General features: G+C 53.5%; 5 protein-coding genes across 5 annotated transcripts; 2 read left to right on the top strand and 3 right to left on the bottom strand.

Annotated features, from left to right (window-relative positions):
• Nucleotides 1-66: 66 nt before the first annotated feature.
• Nucleotides 67-1,733, bottom strand: BJX68DRAFT_276138 (cytochrome P450; the record flags this gene model as incomplete). The annotated part of the gene is made up of 1 exon (XM_071048018.1): nt 67-1,733. The coding sequence occupies exon 1, from the start codon at nt 1,639-1,641 to the stop codon at nt 67-69; it is 1,575 nt and encodes a 524-aa protein (XP_070898831.1). The 5' UTR covers nt 1,642-1,733.
• A 621-nt stretch (nt 1,734-2,354) lies between these two features.
• Nucleotides 2,355-4,222, top strand: BJX68DRAFT_276137 (FAD-binding oxidoreductase; the record flags this gene model as incomplete). The annotated part of the gene is made up of 6 exons (XM_071048017.1): nt 2,355-2,399; nt 2,540-2,972; nt 3,031-3,092; nt 3,148-3,578; nt 3,646-3,863; nt 3,927-4,222. 6 exons carry the CDS (start codon nt 2,355-2,357, stop codon nt 4,220-4,222), a joined length of 1,485 nt encoding a protein of 494 aa, XP_070898830.1.
• An 830-nt stretch (nt 4,223-5,052) lies between these two features.
• BJX68DRAFT_267293 (HAD family hydrolase) lies at nt 5,053-6,762 on the bottom strand (the record flags this gene model as incomplete). The annotated part of the gene is made up of 3 exons (XM_071045783.1): nt 5,053-5,730; nt 5,794-5,989; nt 6,050-6,762. The coding sequence occupies 3 exons, from the start codon at nt 6,760-6,762 to the stop codon at nt 5,053-5,055; spliced, it is 1,587 nt and encodes a 528-aa protein (XP_070898829.1).
• A 969-nt stretch (nt 6,763-7,731) lies between these two features.
• Nucleotides 7,732-15,672, top strand: fma-PKS (polyketide synthase fmaB; the record flags this gene model as incomplete). Its single annotated transcript, XM_071048016.1, has 14 exons — nt 7,732-8,161; nt 8,218-8,335; nt 8,396-8,512; nt 8,632-8,962; nt 9,045-9,128; nt 9,194-9,317; nt 9,379-9,978; nt 10,038-11,468; nt 11,529-13,372; nt 13,438-13,644; nt 13,704-13,781; nt 13,842-13,916; nt 13,971-14,302; nt 14,364-15,672. 14 exons carry the CDS (start codon nt 7,732-7,734, stop codon nt 15,670-15,672), a joined length of 7,080 nt encoding a protein of 2,359 aa, XP_070898828.1.
• Nucleotides 15,673-16,646: 974 nt separating this feature from the next.
• On the bottom strand, nt 16,647-18,907 carry BJX68DRAFT_276133 (carboxylesterase/lipase family protein; the record flags this gene model as incomplete). The annotated part of the gene is made up of 7 exons (XM_071048015.1): nt 16,647-16,688; nt 16,843-17,294; nt 17,327-17,653; nt 17,710-17,911; nt 17,971-18,162; nt 18,253-18,544; nt 18,609-18,907. The coding sequence occupies 7 exons, from the start codon at nt 18,905-18,907 to the stop codon at nt 16,647-16,649; spliced, it is 1,806 nt and encodes a 601-aa protein (XP_070898827.1).
• Between the last annotated feature and the right edge of the window lie 1,926 nt (nt 18,908-20,833).

Genomic DNA, 20,833 nt, shown 5'->3' with positions numbered 1-20,833 from the left:
ACCAAAGCCCCACAGAGTTCAACCAGGATGCCTGCTCCAAGCTTCCACCACCCACCAATCTCCAGCCTACGCAACAAGAACCGGCTCCTCCTTCTCTTGCACACCGAAGTCCCCACCCGCAGGCTCAATGGCATCGTAGAGTGCCTCCACATCCACACTCTTCTCAGCAGCCGCCCACTCCTTGATGACAAACCGCTGACGGTGGATATCGCGCGCCGAGAACAAGGCCTTGAACGGCGCGGGCCTCAACAGCGCACCATCCATGACAAACTCCCACGCCGGCATGGGTGGGTCATCCTTGCCCTGCTTGATTGGACGGATGTTGAAAGTCCAGAGCACGCGCGAGATGGAGATGAAGAGCGAGTCCATGGCGAAGTAGCGTCCGGGGCAAGCGCGACGTCCGAACCCGAACGAGCTGATGGGAAGGTCGGGGTTCTCGAGGTATCGCTCCGGTCGGAATTCGTAGGGGTTGGGGAAAGTGTCGGGGTCAAAGTTGATGGACCACTGGGATGCGATGATAGTTGTGCCCGCGGGGATGTGGTACCCGTCGTAGGTATCGTCCTGCATGACAGAGTGCGGGAGACCAAAAGGCGCGGCCGGGTGCCAGCGGAGGCACTCTTTGATCAGGGCAGCGAGGTAGGGGAGTTTGTCGACGTCGCCGAAGTTGGGGAGGCGGTCTGTTCCGACGACCGTGTCGATTTCCTTTTGCGCGATGGCCATCTTCTCTGGGTGGAGGGCGGCCGCGAGGGTGAACATGTCGAGCACAACGCCCGTCGTGTCGCCGCCGGCTTCGGCCATGACGCCCACGAGGAAGTTGACCTCATCCGGAGGAAGGCCCTGCGACTCGGTGAGGCTGCGGATCTTCTTGGTCCAGTTCCACGAGGTCTTGCTCAGGGCGGCGGCGGTGTTTAGCTGGAAGAGCTCGATCGTGCGGTTGTAGTGCTGCTCAGCGACGCCCTTCCAGGGCGCGAGGAGAGGAGGGAGGTGGTTGAGGGCCGGGAAGAGATCGACGAGCCAAGTGCCAGTTGCGAAGATCTCACGGAACACGCGGCTGATGTGCTCCATTTCGTGGATGTTGCACTCGTCGCCCTTGGCGAGGCGCTGTCCGTAGCCCAGACCCGTCTGCAGACTGTTGGCCCAGCGCTGGAAGCGCGGGTGGAAGTCGTTGGTGAAGAGGAGCTCGTGGATGAGCTGCAGACTCTCAAATTCCTGCACCTGTCGGCACCGGGTGACGATGCGCTTGTTCAGGACAGACAGTTGCATGCGGTTGTGTAGACGCCATCGGGGCCCGTAAGGAAGTGTCGCCGTGTGGAAGCCCTTGGTCACGTTCTCGTGGGCCATGACGAACTTGGGCCGCGAGCTGTACATGGCACCCTTTTTGTCCAGAAGGTCTCGGGCAATCTGCGAGCTACCAATGACCACGACGTTGTCGAATCCGAGTTTCAGGGAGATCAGCTTGCCGAATTGGCGGTGCCATTCCTGGCAGCGCTCGTACATGGGCTTTTTGCCGAGCTGGTGCAGGTTCCCGATCAAGGGCAGCTTGGGGGGACCGGGAGGCAGAGCAGTCTTGGGTCTCAAGAGGTACAGCACGAAGAAGCAGACGGCGAGCCCGCTCGCCGCAACCAAGTAGGTGTCTGACATGGTTGGTCTCTGATAACAAGTAAACACGAGGCAATTGAGGATGTCTAGTGCTTCAAGGTTGACAGTAGCAACTTTACTGATGAAGATAGAGTGCACGGTGGAAAAGACAGTCAGGATCAAGCCTCGATTCTATTTATGCTCTGGACCGGATTGTCTGGGCCAGAGTAAAAGAGAAGCCAAGGCGCTCCCTCGTAGGTCCCCTCAAAGTCCTTCGCGTCGGAGTAACAATTCGATACAAGGCCCCTCGGTCTGTCCTCGTATGCATGATGGTACCGGAGTTGGGACAATCGCGACGATCCACCCCTGCTCACTAGCGTCGGGGTCCACGAGGAAATCCTTCGGCGCTGACGGGGAGCGAAGCTGGGCTGTGCGGCCGGGGCTTGCCGGGGCTGACTGCATGCTGCATACACCGTGTACCTTTCAGCTGAACCGAACCGAACGCACCTCGTATACGCGCTGCGAACTGATGTCAGCCCAACACCCGCAGCGCAGCTCCGGAGCTGCCTTGTACAGCCTCCTCCTAGCGAGGAACACGCCAAAGGGAGCAAAATGAAAAAGGGGGCCATAACGAACACCGATTATGTGTAATTTCCCACAGGGATAAAGGTCTCCCCCCCCTTCCGCATCGAGCAGTTCATCTGCAAGAATTCTCTCGGGCGACCTATCATTCCAGTCTGACTTATCCAATCGATTGCTCACCGTCGACCAATAACATGCTCTTCGCCAAGGCGTTTCAGTCTGCAACCGTTGCGGGTGCAGTGATCCTCGCTGCCCTCGTGGACGTTGCACACTCTACCCCGCTCGACGATCCCGGCCAGTGTGGTCTCGAAGCCGTCGCCCAATGCGTATGTCTTGGCTCCTGTCGTGCTCAATCGCGGCAATTACTAACTCTCTGCAGTGCACCAGTCTTCGGGAGAGTGCCGTCGGAGACAAGGTCTTTGCCTACGGCGACATTGAGTACTTCCGCGCCAAGCGCTCGTACTATTCCGTCACCACGAGCCTCAACTCGGCCTGCATCGTCCTCCCAGAGAGTGCAGAGGATGTCTCGACGGTTCTCACCACCCTCACCCAGCCCGACTTGGCGGAGACCTGCCCCTTTGCGATCCGCAGTGGCGGGCACTCGATGGTAGTCGGGTTCTCGGATATCGCTGCAGGTGTCACGCTCGACTTGTCCAAGCTAAACCACACGATCTATCATCCCGAAACTGAGACGGTGTCGCTCGGCCCGGGCGGCAGATGGGTTAATGTGTATGAAGAGTTGCGTCCTGACAATGTCATGGTCTCCGGTGGGCGATTTAGCAGTGTCGGCGTCGGCGGCTTCCTGACTGGTGGTGCGTATATTCTGGCTCCACCAGTAAAAGCCCATTGAAGCTGATGAGAATTAAACAGGCGGTATCACAATCTACTCTGCACAGCGCGGACTTGCTTGCGACGATGTCGTGTCCTTCGATGTGAGTCTGTCGTCCCCGGGGAAATGTGCCCATGAATTGACCACAGGCTGTCCAGGTTGTCCTCGCAAATGGCACGCTCATCCAAGCCACAAACGCCACCAACCCCGACCTCTTCCACACCCTCAAGGGTGGCTCCGGAAACCTGGGCGTCGTCACCAACTTCGAAGTCCGCGCCTTCCCCCAGACCCAAATCTGGGGCGGATACACCTCGTACAATGTCTCCAAGACGCCCGAGCTCGCGCGCACCCTGCAGAACTTTACCTCCAACATCGAGCAGGACCCCAAGGCGCTTCTCGTCACGTTTTGGACATACGACACCCTGACCGACGTGAACCGCGCCGCCAATGCCATGTACTACACCGATCCCGTCGAGTACCCAGAGGCGTTTAACAACTACTACGCCATTGAGAATATTTCTAGCACCGTGCACACCCGGTCGATTGAATCGCTTGTCACCGAGTTGGAGGATACGACGAACTGGTTCCGGTGAGTAGATCCCCCGAGAGGTGTTTATAAAGCTATTGCTAAGCACTGACATTTCATTGGTTGCCAGCGTGCTTTTCGTCACCCTTGCCTTCAAGAACGATGCCCGCGTCATCGAGCACGGCGCCAACCTGTACCAGGAGTACATCGACACCATCAAGGCCAACGTCTCCGGCGGCGACTGGCTGGTGATTGCCGGGTTCCAGCCCATGCCCACTCTGTTTGGTACGAGTGGTCAGGAGAATGGAGGCAACATTATCGGCCTCGAGAACAACGGCGACAAGATTGGTATGTAGAATCTTCCCTTTCCGTGTCCACACTGCTAGTACGGCACTAACTCGAACCGCACAGTCCTCCTCTTCGAGGCCTTCTGGGAGCGCACGCAAGACGACGAGCTCTTCGAGCCATTGGCCGACGAGCTGATCCACAACCTGGAAGAGTACGCCCGCTCCCTCGAGCAGGACAGCGACTTCCTGTACCTCAACTATGCCGACGGCTGGCAGGATCCCATTAGTGGATACGGTGGCGACAACATTGAGCAGCTTAGGGCGGCGGCGGAGAAGTATGATCCCAACGGAGTTTTCCAGACGCAGGTTCCGGGTGGTTTCAAGATCAGCAAGGTTCCGGTTGCGGAGCAGAAGAAGTAGGGGTTTATTGTTTAATGTTTACTTAGACAGGGGGGTAGAGATGGAGGCCGTTATTCAAGATGGTCATGCTTGCGGGCCTTTCTGTCACGACGGGGCTTGCTGGGGATTGAGAGTTGGATTAATCGGTTAATCGGGGTGTCGATGGATGTGATTGATAGACTCGAGGTAGAGTAGAATAATATATGGCAACATTGTCGTACGAAGCTTTTTTTGCAGAGCAGAGTGTGCTGTGTCGGCGAACTGAAGCCTGAGAAGAGGCAGCCATAGTCTTCAATCGGTCAGGTTTAGAGTAGTGACTTAAAATTAAATGTTAACCGGAGTCTACTCTGCACATGCTCAACCTCGAGCAACAGACCCACGAGGTTGATAACGTGGCCATCTCCCGGCGCATCCATCTATGATCCGTATCCGCCTTTCCTGCTGCAACCGGACTCAACAATATATAGTTTCGACTAAGTCAAAATTCCAATAACCACCACGATGATTTATAACTTTGAAGCATACTGAATCAGCAGGCAACTGAATACTTAGTGCATCAAACACGTGTCTTCTGCACAATGTGACTCGAAGAGCTACAGTATCGCCTCAGCCTTCGATGGTGCGCTGGGGACAGCATCGTCCACCAAACATTTTGAATTGCTCCCGAAATCGAGTGCAATATTTTGGATTCGCTATTACAAAAAAGCCCAGGATAGAGTAGGGTTAATAGTCTCGTTAGAAGAGCCCAACAGTATTCTCTAGGATTCACAGTCTAGTCGATCCAAAAACGCACCAAAAACCTGAATTACAAACCCAACCAAACCAAACCAAAGCAGCCATCTATCTAAAGCTCAAACAACCTTGCTCAAAAGCAAAACATTCCAAAGCCAGGCCAGATGGACATGCAACGACGCAATGATAAACCGCACCCAGTCCCCAACCGACGAGATCGGCTGCAGCCTCCTCGCCTCGAAGGAAGACATAGCCGAGACAGCGCGAGCCCCATCGCCGCCTATGTCCGTTTCAGTCTTCACGGGCGACCCTGTGATTGCCTTGACAGCGAACGCAGTCGAAACGCCCCGGTTCGTGATCCCCAACCCGCCAGCCCCGTACTTGTAGATGACGGCTGCCGGCCACCCGCCGTCCTCGTCCTGCATTGTGATGAGCGTCGCGATGTCTGCGGGGGCGTCAAAGCCCAGCGCGTGACAGGCCTGGATGCGCATTGAGAGGGCGAGTGCGTCGACGGGGGTATTGAGTCGCTCGCGCACGCGCTCCGATAGCAATGCGTGTAGATCCTGCTTGAGAGTTCCCGGCCGAAGATTTCGTACGAAGCGGGTGAAGAAGAAGAGGAACGCTTCGGCTGACCCGTAGTATCTGGTTCCGCCGAGGTATGCTCGATGATACAAGACGTCGCGGACCCAGGCGACGGTTGCGGGGAGGTCGTGCTCGCGGCCGTATTTGGCGAACATGGAGAGGACGTTTACGCAGACAATTGGGTCCACGCGGGGGCGGGTGTTGTCAAAGTAGGTCTGCATAGGGAGATTGTGATTAGCATCCGTGCGGGGATTAGACAGGGGGGCTGGGCGGCTTACCGGGACGATACCGTCCTTGTCGCGACGGCTGATAATCTCGTCGATGACCGAGTTGACGACGTCGGGACTTGTTGGTACGATGGAGAGGGCAAGGGATGTGGTGTCGAGATCGTCGGGGAAGGTGTCGGTTGTGAGGGATGGAGAACCGATGAAGAAGTTCCAGGTTCGCTTGCCGGGCTCCATGCGGACGAGCGATCTGGAAACACAGAGGACAGTGAGCGAGAGTTATGGATTGGGATACTAGAGGGGAACATACGGGTCTTCAGTGGCCTCGAGAATCAGAAGTTGGCCAAAGTTATCCTGGATTGGGATATCTGTCGTGGTAGCACTCTGCAGGTTTGTCTTGTTGGCGGAGAGATATTCCAAGCCCCGCTCAGCAGGACTGCCAAAGATGTTGGTGAGCTGTCGCTGGACCTCGTCTTTCTTATGAAAGAGGACGCTACGCATGCCCAGAGACCGAGCACTCGTGACGTTGTCCAGATTGTCGTCAACAAACACCACGTCCTCAACGGGCGTTGAAATGTCCTTGAGCACATAGCGGAAGAAGGCAAGATCTGGCTTGCGCATACCGACATGGCCAGAGGGGAAGATCTTGTCAAACAGAGTCCAGTCATCGGCCTTGCCCAGCAGGACTTCGAAATCCGGTTTCGATATGTTCGACATGCCATAGACACGAAGGGAGCCATTGGCATTCTGCTTCAGAGTCTGCAGAAACGTCTTGAATTTCGTGTCGAGCCGCAGCGACTCTCGTGCCAGGACAAAGGTATGTGCGACATCCTTGGCCTCGCAGGAATACCGCTTCGCGAGTGCGTTGTATGCCTCGTCTTCTGTCAAATGGCCACGTTCATACTCGCCCCAGATCTCACTATGCAACATCTGGCCGAGCGTCTTGCGGGAAATGGGGGTGGACGCAGGCGCGTCCCAGTTGAAGAGGACATCGCCGAGATCGAGGATGAGTGCGCGGACCATGATGAGAAACTAGAATGTGAATATAGGCTGAGAATAGGCAAGAACAAAAGTCATACGATCATGCAAGACCAGGACATAAATTATGAAGGTGATTTCAGCACGGGATGGGATAGAAAACGCTCGCTTTCCCCCTCCGCTCGGTTTAATACTCTTCTGTTACACGCCACCCGGTGGGCCTCTTTCTTGATTGTGTCAGCCTCGCACCGTTTATCGTCAGGCGTCCGGAAGCGCGAGATTACCAAGACATGCAGCGTCTGGAATGGAGGGTGGCCGGGGTCCTGGTGGTGGTGGTGGTAGTGGACGGGGGTAAGGAGGCCCTGCATCCAGATTCCAGAGTATACAGGGAACACCAACGTGTCTCGGGCCGGGGGCCATTGGGCCTTTTTTCGGAATTCGCAAATAATAAGTTACCGAAATGCAGGCGTATCGGAGAATTATGCAGCGTCAGCAGGGCGTGCAGGGGCAGCGATTGGCCCACGAGCGACCGGGTCAGATCGGGCCTCACGATACTAGTGTATCGCGTAAGGCGCAGCAGAGGTTACGCTCCACACCTTCGCCCTTCACGTTTCGGCCTCCGGACATCCCTGCCCTGCAAGGTTATCTATTACGGTAACAAGGCCTCGCGAACCATTGCGCTAATCCGAAATCGCCATCCCGGACTGCGGCTTATCGCGCCGGGTATACTTCCTGGAGGCCTGGATGAGTTCAGCGAAGCGAGACGATGGAGTTGACGGGGATTGCCATATTCTCCCGTTGCGTTGGGATACATAAGCAAGAGGCTATATGGGCAGCGAAGGAGACATACTCGTCTTGTCGTTTGTCTGGTACTTGATTCGTGTGTGATACACTTGTTAGATTCATAGACCACCTGGAGCCCCACAGGCGCACGGAGCCCTATTCACCTTGTCTTATCTTTTCTGCATACCCCATTTACGCGCCCAACATCTTTTAGACTAATAAAACTTCCCCATGGACAACACGCCAGACACCCTCAGTATCAGCGAAGAGGCAGCCGGCCTGCCCCCAATCGCAGTCGTCAGTTTCGCGTGCCGGTTGCCAGGGCAGAACAGTGACCCCGAGGCGCTATGGCGCTTCCTCGAGCGCGGACAGACTGCTTCAAACGAGGTCCCTGAGTCGCGTTTCTCAGGCCAGGCCCACTATGATGGGACGAGGCGGCCGCGAACGATGAAGGGCCCTGGCGGCATGTTCCTCCACGATGTCGACCCCGCCCGCTTCGATGCGCCGTTCTTCAACATCTCCGCCGTGGAGGCGCGTTCAATGGATCCTCAGCAGAGGCAGCTGCTCGAGGTTGTCTACGAGGCTCTTGAGAATGGAGGGCTGACTCTTGATGGAATCAGTGGGGAGCAGATTGGGTGCTTTGTTAGCAGTTTTACAACTGGTCAGGAGTCCCTGTACTCAAAGTACCCAATGGACTTGGGCAACTAACCGTGCCAGATTTCCTCGCCCTCCAAAATCGAGACCCCGACGACCGGCCGATCAATTTGACCACCGGCACGAAGCGTTCCATCATGAGTAACCGGATCAGTCACTATTTCAACATCAAGGGACCCAGGTACGTTGCGTTGGAAAGCCTCGCTAGCACGCAGGACAGTTTCTAACATTCGTCGTCTAGTATGACAGTTGATACGGCCTGCTCTGGAGGCCTGACAAGTGTCGACTTGGCCTGTCGCTACCTGGCTGCCAACGATATTTCTGCGGCCGTCGTAGCTGCGTCACACTTGTTTCTGAAGTACGTTCCCTGCTACTCGATAGCCCCCAATACTGACGAGATTCAATCATAGCCCCGACGAATTACTAGAAGGTTGGTACCACCACGTCCCTTTCTCATTGATACCACTCGCCGCCCAGCCCTACTAACACCTCTCCAGAGGGCCAAGTCGGCAGCGTCTACTCGCGAACCGGCCTCTGCCAAGTCTTCGACGCCAAAGCGGACGGCTACGTCAAAGCCGAGGCCGTCAACGCAGTAATCCTCAAGCGGCTCGACCAAGCCGTTGCCGATGGCGACCCGATCCGCGCAGTGATCCGTGCCTCGGCGAGTAATAGCAACGGTGCCACGGTGGGTATCTCGACGCCGAGCGCGGAACAGCAGGCGGCGTGTATTCGAGCTGCGTATAAGCGTGCGGGGATCAGTGATTTCAATGCGACGGCGTATGTCGAGTGTCATGGAACGGGGACGCAGGTATGTGAACTTCGGTCGGGATTAGTGTGGAGAGCAGGGTAAGGAATGCGTTTATGGTGGCTAACGGGTTTGGATCGTTTAGGCCGGTGACCCCATCGAAGTCAATGGATTATCTGCGGTGTTCGGGGGTACCAGAGACCCCCAGGCACCATTGATACTCGGATCGGTGGGTGCCATAACCTTGATCTCCTAACATCAACTCGGAAGAATACTGACAACCGTCCTTTACAGGTCAAGGGCAATCTAGGACACTCGGAGCCGGCGGCGGGAATCAGCGGGTTGATCAAAGCTGTTCTCTCAATGGAGAAAGGGAAGATCCCCGGTCAGAGTACCTTGAAAGAGTTGAACCCCAAAAGTATACTTCACCCCTACCCCATTTCACACATGTTATGCGGCATAGCTGACCTGAGACGCAGTTGACCTACTCGGAGGCGCACTGCAAATCCCAACAAAAACAATCAGCTGGCCCGCCGTCCCCCTTCGCCGGGTGAGCGTAAACTCATTCGGCTTCGGCGGAGCCAATGCCCACGTTATTGTCGAAGAGCCAAAAGGATCTCTCGGGGAAGAATGGTCCAAGCCGCACGCCTCATCGCGGTCAAGCCAAGCGCTCGCATCCCGCCAAAGCACGTCGAAGAAACTATACACCATGGTCTTCTCCGCGGCATCCGAGGAATCTCTGAAACGCTACTACACCGACATCAAGCGACATCTGGCTGATCTGAACGTCAAGGTGAAGCCGTCCGACCTGGCGTATACACTGGGCCAGCGCCGTACCCACCACGCCTACAGAGGATACGTCGTTACGAGCGCAGCGAACCTGAATCGGGCCAAGGTGGAGTTTGGAGAGAAGGGTATGGAGCCGCCGAAAGTCGCATTTGTCTTTACGGGACAGGGCAGCCAGTGGCCGCAGATGGGAGCTGGGCTTATCAAGAACTTTCCGTGTGCTGCGAAGAGGTTGCGATACCTTGATACCGTCTTGCAGAGTACCTCGACGCCGCCCTCGTGGTCACTTGTTGGTAAGATGTTTCTCCAAACTCGTAAATGTCGTGCCGTGCGAGATCTAACAATCATATAGACGAGTTGAGCGAGCCCCGCCAGGCAGATTATTATCAGAAGCCAGAGCTCTCGCAGCCCCTGATCACAGCGCTGCAGCTCGCCATTCTCTCCATCCTCGAAGAATGGGGCGTCCTGCCGCTCGCAGTCGTCGGGCATTCATCCGGAGAAATCGCAGCAGCCTATGCAGCAGGCTACCTCAGCCAGGAACAAGCGATCCTCGCAGCGTTCTATCGCGGCCAGGCAGCGGCAGTGCTGGGGCCGACAATAGTAGAGCCCCTCGGAATGTGCGCAGTGGGCGCAGGCACAGAGCAGCTCAAGCAGCTGCTGCCCGATATGCCACGGGAGGTCCAAGTCGCCTGCGTTAACAGTCCAAACAGCGTGACGCTCTCTGGACCGAAGAGTCACCTCGTTGGCGTCCAAGCCCAATTGGAAGCGCAAGGAACCTTTGCCCGGTTGCTGCGGGTCGATTTGGCCTACCACTCGTCGTACGTCGCGGATATCGCCGCCTTGTACAAGAAGCAGCTCGAGGCTGAATGGGCCAAGTACCCTGCTCCTGCTCGGGCCTCCGATGCGGCACAGATGTTCTCGTCTGTCACGGGGCATCTCCTCGACCAGCCGTGCGATTCAGAGTACTGGCGGGTGAACATGGCCTCGCCTGTGCTGTTCTCTGACGCAGCGGCGGAGCTTGTCAAGGACTCCAGTGCGACCCTCCTCCTGGAAATTGGCCCGAGTGGCGCACTCGCCGGTCCCGTCCGACAGATCCTGGAAGGCATCTCGGTCAAGGGTGTGCAATACCTGGCGGCCCTCGACCGCGGCAAAGACGGCGGTGAAGCCATGCACGAGCTCGCGGGCAAACTGTACGTCGCCGACTATCCCCTCTCCCTCGGGGCAGTCAATTTTCCATCGGCAGACGAGCCCACCTCCAGACCCTCCGTCCTCGTCGACCTCCCCAACTACTCCTGGGACCACTCGGCCGTCTACTGGCACGAAAGCGACGCGAGCAAGGACTGGCGCTTCGGGCAATTCCCGTACCACGAGCTGCTCGGCCGTAAGATCCTGGGCACGCCCTGGTCGGCGCCCTCGTGGAAGAGCATCATCCGGCTGGACGACATGCCCTGGCTCAAGGACCATCGCATGGCTGGTGATCCCGTGTTCCCTGCTGCGGGGTACCTGGCTATGGCGATTGAGGCCGTGTACCAGGCCAGACAGAGCGTGAACCCGATTCCTGATGTGGCGGGTGTCACGGATCTGCAGTTTGTGCTGAGGGATGTTAACTTCCGACGGGCGCTTGCCTTGGATTCTGGAAAGGATACTACCGTCGTGCTGGCGTTTACTGAGGTGTCGGATGATTACACCTCGTGGACTGGATTTAGGGTGCTTTCTATCCAGGAGGGGACTTCGGTTACTCACTGCGATGGCCGCATCTCTGTTCGCCAGGTCGCTGCTCGGGGTAGGCAGATTCACCCCACCATCTACTCGACTCTAGACAGCCAGGCTAACGATACTACAGCAGCAGACAAAGAAACCCTCGCACCCCTCGGATACTCCGAATCCGCCGAGCACTGGTACCGCGCCCTCGACCACCGAGGCTGCACCTACGGACCCGACTTCCAGCGGCTCCTCGAGATCGAGTGCCGCGCAGGCCAACAGGAAACCCGTTCAACCCTGTCCCGAAACCCGCCATCGACAGGGTTCCCGCAGCACCCGTACGCGATGCACCCATCTACCCTCGACATCTGCTTCCAATCCGTCTTCCCCGCGCTGTATAGCGGCCTGCGCAGCGAGATCAAGTCGTTGCTCCTCCCGTCTCATCTCGAGGAGCTTACTGTTGGTCCCAGTGGGGGGTTGCCAGCAGAGGGTGAGACTGCTATCTCTGTAGCCCGCGCCGGGCATTCTGGTGCAGGAGCGAAGGAGAAACGACGGAATCATTACACGGATGCCTCTGTCTGGAGTACGTCAACGGGTCAGCTGCTTCTCGAGTTCAAGGGGCTGCGGTTCTCCGAGCTCAACATGGGCGACGGGGTGGATGCTGATCCAGAACTCCTGGTCCCTGCATGGCTGCCGGACTTTGAGTTCCTCTCTCAAGCCCAGATTCTCAGTGTGCTGCGTCCGGAATCTGCAGTGGCGGACGTGATCAATCTCATCGCATTCAAGAAGCCGACTCTCCGCGTCGGGGAAATCAACCTCACTTCGGACAGCGTCTCCCCGGCCTGGTTCGAGGGGGCAAGCGAGGGGCTGAGAGGAGCCTCTGAGCACTATACTTATGCGGATCCCGATTCCGCCCGTTTGAGCACTGTCCGCAGCAGCGTCGGCGACCGGCCGAACGCAGAGTTCAAGCTCCTAGGCAAGGACGCAAATGCCATCTTCCCTGATCCGGGGGTTGATCTCGTCATTGTCCAGTACCAGGATCTCGTGGCTACGGCGCAGACGTCGGTGCTCGAGCGAATCAAGCCGTCCGAGGCCAAGGGCGACGTCGTGTATCTGTTCGTCCAGCGATCTGCGACAACACCTTCGGGCCAAGACGCCGACGAGGCCCTCCTTCAGGATGCTGGATTCAACACACTGTTCAAGATCCCTATCGATGGATCTAGCTTTGCTTATTTCAGTCGATCCATTGAGCTCGCTACACCGCCATCAGAGCAGGAGGAACCCCAGGTTATCTCGATCATTTCAGCCGACCCTCAATCTGGGCTGCTGAACACTTTCACCGAATCGCTCACCGACGCCGGATACGCCGTCCAGCTGCAAACAACATTCGGTGCACCTACAAACGACGTCAAAGCAGTCGTTGTCCTCGACGATTTCTCGTCCCCAGTCCTCGGCGACGTGACTGATGAGCAATGGACCAGCATCCGTGATCTGGTTCTCAAGGCACCGTCCACCCTATGGGTTACGCAGGGCGCTCAACACAAGGTCACGAACCCAAACAATGCCCTCATCCACGGCTTGTCGCGCAGTATTCGATCCGAGAATCCGGCTGTCAGACTGGTCACCCTCGATGTTGAGTCGAAGTCTCCTCGGGATAATTCTGTGACCATCCTGAAGCTTCTAGATTCCATTACCTCCAGCGAGGGCGCTTCCGGGGAAGATTCGGAGTTTGTAGAGCGAGATGGCATCCTGCATGTGAGCAGGACCCTGCGAAAGGCCGATGCCGAAGAGTTGAATGTCAATGACGCTCCGGTCACCGCTCCGAACGCGCAGTCGCTGCATGATAACGCGAAGCATGTAAAGCTCGGAGTCACCAATCTGGGCTCATTCGACTCGCTCGAGCTTTACGAGGCTACAAACGAGGAACCTCCGTTGGCTGCAGACCAAGTTGAGATCGAGGTGTACGCGACTGGATTGAACTACAAGGTTCGTTGAATCTCTGCAACAGTTGCCTAGTACTGCGGTGACGGCCTGACTGACATATTTCCCAGGACGTGCAAATCTCGGCCGGTGCAATTCCAGGCGACGACCAGGCACTCGGATTCGACGGCGCCGGCAGTGTCACAAAGGTCGGACAGAATGTGCACACCTTCCGTGTTGGTGACAAGGTCGCCTTTACTGATAGCGGTGCGTTCGCCAACCGGGTTCGGACTACGTATAAGCGAGTACACCATGTGCCTGACGGAATGGCTCTCGAGGTATGTTCAGTAATCAAGCAGGAACTGACTGGACCTGGTAATCTGACGAGGGATATTAGGTCGCGGCTGCTCTGCCTCTTTCGTTCATGACGGCCATATACGCCTTGGTGAATATTGCTGGGTTGCGCAAGGGTCAGGTAAGTAGCATGGTCTGGGCAATATATTGTATGAGAGGCAACCAAGGCTAATTCGCACAGTCTGTCTTGATTCACTCCGGTGCGGGAGGAGTTGGCATTGCCGCCATACAGCTCGCTCAATACCTACAGGCAGAGGTATGTTCTGGTTTCAGCCTGATACCTCCGAGCTTCACTAACACCAAACCACAGATCTATGTTACAGTGGGCAGCGATGAAAAGCGTTCCTTCCTCCAAGAGCACCTCAACATCCCAGCCAGCCGCATCTTCTCCTCGCGTACCACCGACTTTGCAGACGCAATCATTGCCAGTACCAAAGGAAGAGGCGTGGACGTTATTCTCAACAGCCTAACCGGCGAATTGCTAGATGAGACATGGCGTATCTGCGCTGATGGCGGCATTCTCGTCGACATTGGGCGGGGTCTGCGTGGTCGGCGTCTCGCCCCTGGCCCCTTTGAGCGCAACTGCTTGGTCAAGGCCTTTGACTTGACAAGCAAGCAGGTTTCGGATGACCTTGTTCGAAGGTTCGTGGCTCTGTCCGGTCATCTAAAGTATTCAAGGAAGATTCTGACGCTCCTCATCTAGCCTTCTTACCCAGGCCTTTGGCCTGTTCGAGAAGCAACACCTCCAGATAATCCATCCTGTGAAGACTTTCTCGTATGCAGAAATCCGCCAGGCGTTTGAGCATCTCAGCACTGGACGCCATGTTGGCAAGGTCGTCATTTCCCATGGCTCGGACAATGGGGCCGTATCAATCCGCCCCGCACCTTCACTCTCCGTCATTCGCAAGGACAGGTCATACCTGATAACCGGCGGATTGCACGGAATTGGAGGCACGCTCGCCGAGTACCTCGCCCTCCGCGGCGCAAAATGCATCGTTGTCCTCTCCCGCAGCGGCAGCAGCACCCCGCGAGCGGCATGGATAGTCGAGACCTGCCGTCGCCTCGGCTGTGAGATTCAAGTCGTCAAAGGCGACGTTACGTCCTATGAGTCGATCAAGGGTGCGCTCCAGCAGGCGTCGCTCCCCGTCTGCGGAATCGTTCACGGCGCAATGGTCCTCCTGGATAAGCCCTACGAGTTGATGGATGCAGATTCCTACCGACGGTGCATTGCACCCAAGGTGCGTGGAGCCTGGAACCTTCACCAGGCTGCCGAGGAATTGGGTCTCGAACTGGACTTCTTTACTCTTCTGTCGAGTATCTCCGGAGTGATTGGTCAGAGCGGTCAGGCGAATTACGCGGCGGCGAACTCCTTCCTCGACTCGTTCGCTGCGTATCGCCGTGGCCTGGGACTGCCTGCGCTTTCGCTCGATATCGGTGCGGTGCAGGATACCGGTGTGGCAATGGAGAACCCGGGACTGCTGCACTACTTCACCGATCCACAGTGGCTCAACATTGAGCAAGGGGAACTTTTCTACCTCATGGACGCATCCATCAAGGAGCAGCAGAACACGCGCAACGCCCCATCCTCACAACTAATCATGGCCCTCAGCTTCCCGCTCCCCACAACCTCTGACCTTCTAAACGACATCCGCTTCAGAACCCTCTCCCGCGCCGGAACGAGCAACCAACCAGCCCAAAATTCCGCCAACCAAGAATCACAAGCCGTCACCGATTTCCTCTGCATGCAATCCTCCGGCGCGGACAGCACTGCCCTAACGGAAGCAGCCATCGAGCTGTTCCAAAGCCAGCTGTTGCGGATGCTGCGACTGGACGAACCGATCAAGGCGAACAAACCGCTTTCGGCGTACGGGATGGATTCGCTGAGTGCGGTGAAACTGAGGAATTGGGTCGAGAAGTCGTTTTCGGTTACGTTTGCTGTCTTTGAGATTTTGGGGGCCAATGGGTTGCAGGCGCTTTGTTCGAAGCTTATTACCAGGTTGCAGACGGTTTGATGGGTTAGACTGTGAATTTGAGATTCGTTGGTTATAGAAGATTTATCTCTACTGTTTTGCTCTCGCGTCGTTCTTATGCTTTTATGGGTCAATGCGTTTTAGGTCAATCGAATATATATATATATCCATCTTCATCATGCATCAGCCTTTGTTGTAGTGATAATCGCGACTTGCACGTCTTGTCTGATGACGTCTGTACAAATGGGAATGAAACGGTCTGACAGACAGGATCATCATCTGAGCGAACAAGGGAGTCGAAGGAGACTCTGGACTGTTCGGATTAGGGCTGGATTTCTGGTCCTGCTCGCGCCAAGACCTCCACCAATTTGTGACCGTCCAACTCCGCCGCAGCCAAGTAGTGCTTAAACCCCTTCAATCCATGGAGTACCTATGCAGACTCGTTTTATTAATAGAAAAGGTACTCGCTACTCGATATCGAGGGGTAATGCCGTGCTCGCCGCTGAAAACGCTGACAAGCCCACGCACCCTGCGTTTATTAGGTGGGACTGTGAGGGAAGACAGTGATGCTCCCCTCACATTGTCAATGGGAGTCTTCAGGCTCCAGTTCACTAAGGTGTATTCTTGAGATCAAGCGGGGGGCGTTTGATTGGAGACTGAGAGAGTGACCTGGATAAGTAAATAGCCTCTTTTTCCAGCAAAGCAGTGTACATACGAGCAATCATTTGTAAAGCTGTTTTGCGACCTAGCCAAGACATACAGTCCTGAGGGAGGCGGGAAGGGGATTGGAAGCGAGCAATTGAGTGACCCCAAGATAGATACTGCATGATCAAATAACCAGGTCCCGATTGCGACCATTGGAAATTACCAGTTGAAAGCCGGCTTGTCTCCACTCAAAAACTGTGATCCTGCTTACTCTGTACTTCTGCAGAGGGGATGCGCGAAAGTTTATTGGGTTATATCGGGGCGCTGCGTTTGAAAGTGGAGTTATCAGATTGAGGTCTCCTATCTAAGTATCATACCATAATGAAGTAGTTAGTGTGCAGGTTGATATGTTCCTGTGGTGTACAAAGTTATGCCTAGTAGGCTTCGTTATCTAGTAATGACCAAATCATACCTTTTTCACCAGTGTAGATCCCCTCCATACTAGTTATATACAAGCTGTTTATATGCTTACGCAAGAGCAGCACCAACCATCACAAACGCACTCACTAAGATCGACCCTCCAACCGAAGCAGAAACCGCTCCGCCATCAAACGGCACAGCGCTGGTTGGCAACACCGTGCTAGGCGGTACAACACTGCTACTAGGAGATGGTACGGCTGTCGTGGTATTCCCATCCAGCATAGCACTAACCTGTGCCCACAACTTGCAGACCGAGTAGTCAATCGTGCCCGACGTGCTCGAGTTCGCGAAGATCATCCCAGGGGTGTTGGCACCGGACGATGTGATTTCGAATCCCGGCCACTGGATCGCCTCCGTGGATGGGTCGCCGTCTTCTGCCATCGCGGTCCACAGGTTGATCATCTCAGTGCTAAGAGCCCGCTCTACTGCCGAGGAGTTGCACGTGTAGTTCAGTCCTTCTCCGCGGTAGTCGAAATCCAGATTTCCCAGCACGAACGGGATCTCGGCCGTATGCGCGGCGCCCAGGAAGGACAAGTCGCCTGCGATGGGACGAGCGTATCAAGCCACGCACAGGTGTTATTGTGCGTGAACTCATACGCCCAGACTGCGTTGTTACCATTGCGCGCGGTACTCAGGGCGCTGCGATATGTTGGGCATTTGAAATGCGCGTCGGTGATGACATGGGCAATGGCCTCGAACACGCCGGATCCGGCTGTGAGCCCGAGCTCTGCAACGGCGGACTCGAATGCAGATAAAGGGTAGTATTTCTGGATTATCTGCGCTGCGGCGGAGCCAAAGTTTCCTTGTAGGAATGCTGTGTAGTTTGCTGCTGTGAGGCTTGCAATCACCTCTGGGGAGTTGTACGCCGAGATTGCGTCCAGAGTGCCTTCCTGTTGATCTTCGAGTTTCGTAAAGTTAGCATGGTTTGGTGGAACAATGTTGGGCTATACATACTATATCCAAAGACCGTTGGGACTTGTGATCCGCGAGTGAGAGGATTCTCTTTGATCACCTTACCGTCTACAATCGGCCAGTATTTCGGTGTTTGGCTATTAGCAACGCCCGGGCTGTAGCCCCCGAGTCCTGAACCCATGTAGGAGTCGGAACTATATGCCTTGTGAATATCGCTGGAAGATACAGATTGTAGACACGATTTCTACTGGAAGCTCAGTATACTTCAAGAAGGGACGAAGGGGTACCTAGGTATCCACTTACGTCGTCAAGACCGCATTGAAGCGTCTTCGCAAAGGATGCACCGAGTTTCTGAGCAACCGATTTGAGAGTCAACTGGGGTAGAGCAATCGATTCAATTATGGCGCTCTTGAAGAGAGACGGCGCCTGAGGAAGACTCGCAATAGCGTAGAGATCTGTAGCTCCAGCAGATTGTCCAAAAGCGAGCACTTTCTCCTGTATAAAGGCAATTAATATCTATAGTTCTATAGTTCGCCCAGGATTTTCCAGAATTCATGCGCTGCACAAATCAGATGGATCACATACCGGGTCGCCGCCAAAGGCAGAGATGCTGCTCTGCACCCACTCGAAACCCAGAATGAGATCCTGAATCCCCTGGTTGCCATAAAACCCGGCACTGTCAAGCGCCAGGAAACCGAGGGGGCCGAGCCTGTAGTTCAGTGCCACGACGACTGCGCCTGTCTCCGCTAGGTTGCAGCCGTCATAGAGGGAGTATCCAGTGCCGCCTTCTGTGTCGGATCCGCCAAAGATCCAGACTTTAACAGGGAGCTTCGAGTCCTTGGTCGCACTGGATGGAGCCCAAACGTCCAAGTAAAGGCTGGCGAGTTCAATGATGTGTTAGAGGTAGTCTCTTGTCAGGCTTAATGTAATGAATTGCGTACCAGTCTTCGGATTGTGCTCCCGGCGGCGAAGTCGAACCGCTGAACTGAATACAAGCCGGAGCAGAGGCCGTTGCATTGTGTACTCCATTGGGATAGTTTCCGCTGTAGGCCTTGGGAGGCTCGAATCGCAACTCCCCGACGGGAGGCTCTGCAAAGGGAATTCCCTTGTAGAAGACTGCGTCTTGCCCAGCACTGCACTTTCCACCGTTGAGAGTGCCAGCGCCGATGGTAACCGAAGGCGCGGAGGCCAGGGTTGTGGCTGCCAGGGCAGATAGCGTGGTTGAGGAAAGTAGTCTCATGCTTGCTATTGTTTCGAGAGTCAGGATTGGAATCAATGAAGATGAAGGAGGGTTTCTGCGGTGCTCGCCTGTTCCTTTTATAGAGAGAAAATGTTCAGCTCTCCTGTCACTCAACGCTTCATGAGTATAGTCGATCGCAATGATGATCTTGTACAGATTTAGACTACATCCACTTTTTGGCCCCTGGTTGTGATTTCCTCATTCGCTGTACATCTCTGTTGCCCAAAAGGGACTAGTCCCGGTATCTGAGAGCTTACTGCTGTACGTCATCTGCAAACAAGCTGAGCTTTCACAGCCCCCTGATTCTAAAGAAACTTGGTATAGACTGACATACCCAGACGCAAGAATTAACTTGGCAGGTGATTGGCAAAAGCTTGCACGGACAAAACACACAACAACAAGGATTTCCCCTAAACTTATAAGGCACAGGACATGATTTGCATAAGCTGTATGTGCGAAAGTGGGAAATCGATAGATCTCTCAATGTTCTGAGTTCTGGAGACTTGCGGCCTGAGGCAGGAATGGCTAGGTAATGAGAGAACGAAGCGGTCAGCTGACCACTCTCCATTCCTGCTGATGTTTGGACTTCATCCTTCTCCTAGATTGTTTTCAGTATGACACAGGCAATCTCATTTTGCAAGTCTCGCAGAGCCGCAGCAACCTGTCAATGGCATCGATTCCTCGTTTCCGTCCAGTCTGTGTGAACCGCAGCTAATATAACTGCGGGTAGAATGTATACGAAGCGGAATCTGAGGGCTCAGAAGATATGTATTTATTATACTAAACTAATCACTAGTCTTTACTATGTAAAGCCTAGTAGCCATACTACGTGGTTTATATATTATATATTCCTAGTAAGTAGGAGCTATAGCATGTAGGTATAGTACCTAAGGCACTATACTATAGGTATACTATATATAGGGTCTAATACTATCTCCCCTCTTTATAATAATTATACTCTTATAATCTTACTTTAATTCTAGATAGGGTTATTATAGTTATAGTTTAATCTATCTTATAGAGTTTTAACTTACTACTATATATAATTATATTATAGTTTATAGATTTAGTTCTATTAGATAGCTATTAGACATAGCTTTAACTTTTAGTATTATTATAGTATACTAATATAATTTTACTCTATAGATTCTAGGTTCCTATTATTTTAGTTAATTATAATATTCTTTTAGTTATAGTCTTATATCCTAATAATAAAATAATTAAGATATAATATTATTTTATTTCTAAAGTAGTTTATTATAAGTATATTTTTAAAAGATAACTAAGATAGATAATATTAAAGTATTATATTTATAATTATAGTCTTTTTCTTCTTTTTCTTCTCTTAGACTTTTTTAATATATTATTATAATATATATTTTATATTTCTTACTTCTTTCTTATCTCTAATTAATTCTATTATATTTTATATTTTATATTACCTTATTTTTTACCTTCAGCGCCTCTCTAGATTATAGATTAATTATTTTAGTATTCTCTTATAATCATATCTACTTTATTAATACTTAAATTTTACTTTAATATATCTTATTTAATATAAATAGATATCTCTTAAGTCTTTTACTATATCTACTATTTTTTTAAGAGTAAAATATAGTCCTAGTTACTCTTATAAGTAGTTACTAATACCTTCTCTCTCTTTTTAATTTAGTTATACCTACTACTAATACTCCTACTAGAGTATTAAATATTCTCTTATTTATAAAGGAGACCCTCTATATACCTAGTACCTTAAAAAGATACTAAAGTATACTAGTAGTAGTTATTAGCTAGTAAGTTCTAACTATATATCTTTCTATATTATAGATATTAACCTTTATAGCTAGCTCTTCTAGTAGTTATAATTATAGCTTAGTGTAAGACCTTCAAGGATCACATGGCGTTGATGCCTTAGGCTTACAAGGC

This window comes from Aspergillus pseudodeflectus (genome assembly GCF_044049435.1).
Source record: "Aspergillus pseudodeflectus strain CBS 756.74 chromosome Unknown BJX68scaffold_23, whole genome shotgun sequence".
Lineage (NCBI taxonomy): Eukaryota > Fungi > Ascomycota > Eurotiomycetes > Eurotiales > Aspergillaceae > Aspergillus > Aspergillus pseudodeflectus.
The sequence above is the reverse complement of the archived record's forward strand: the minus strand, read 5'-3'. Positions and strand labels throughout refer to the sequence as shown.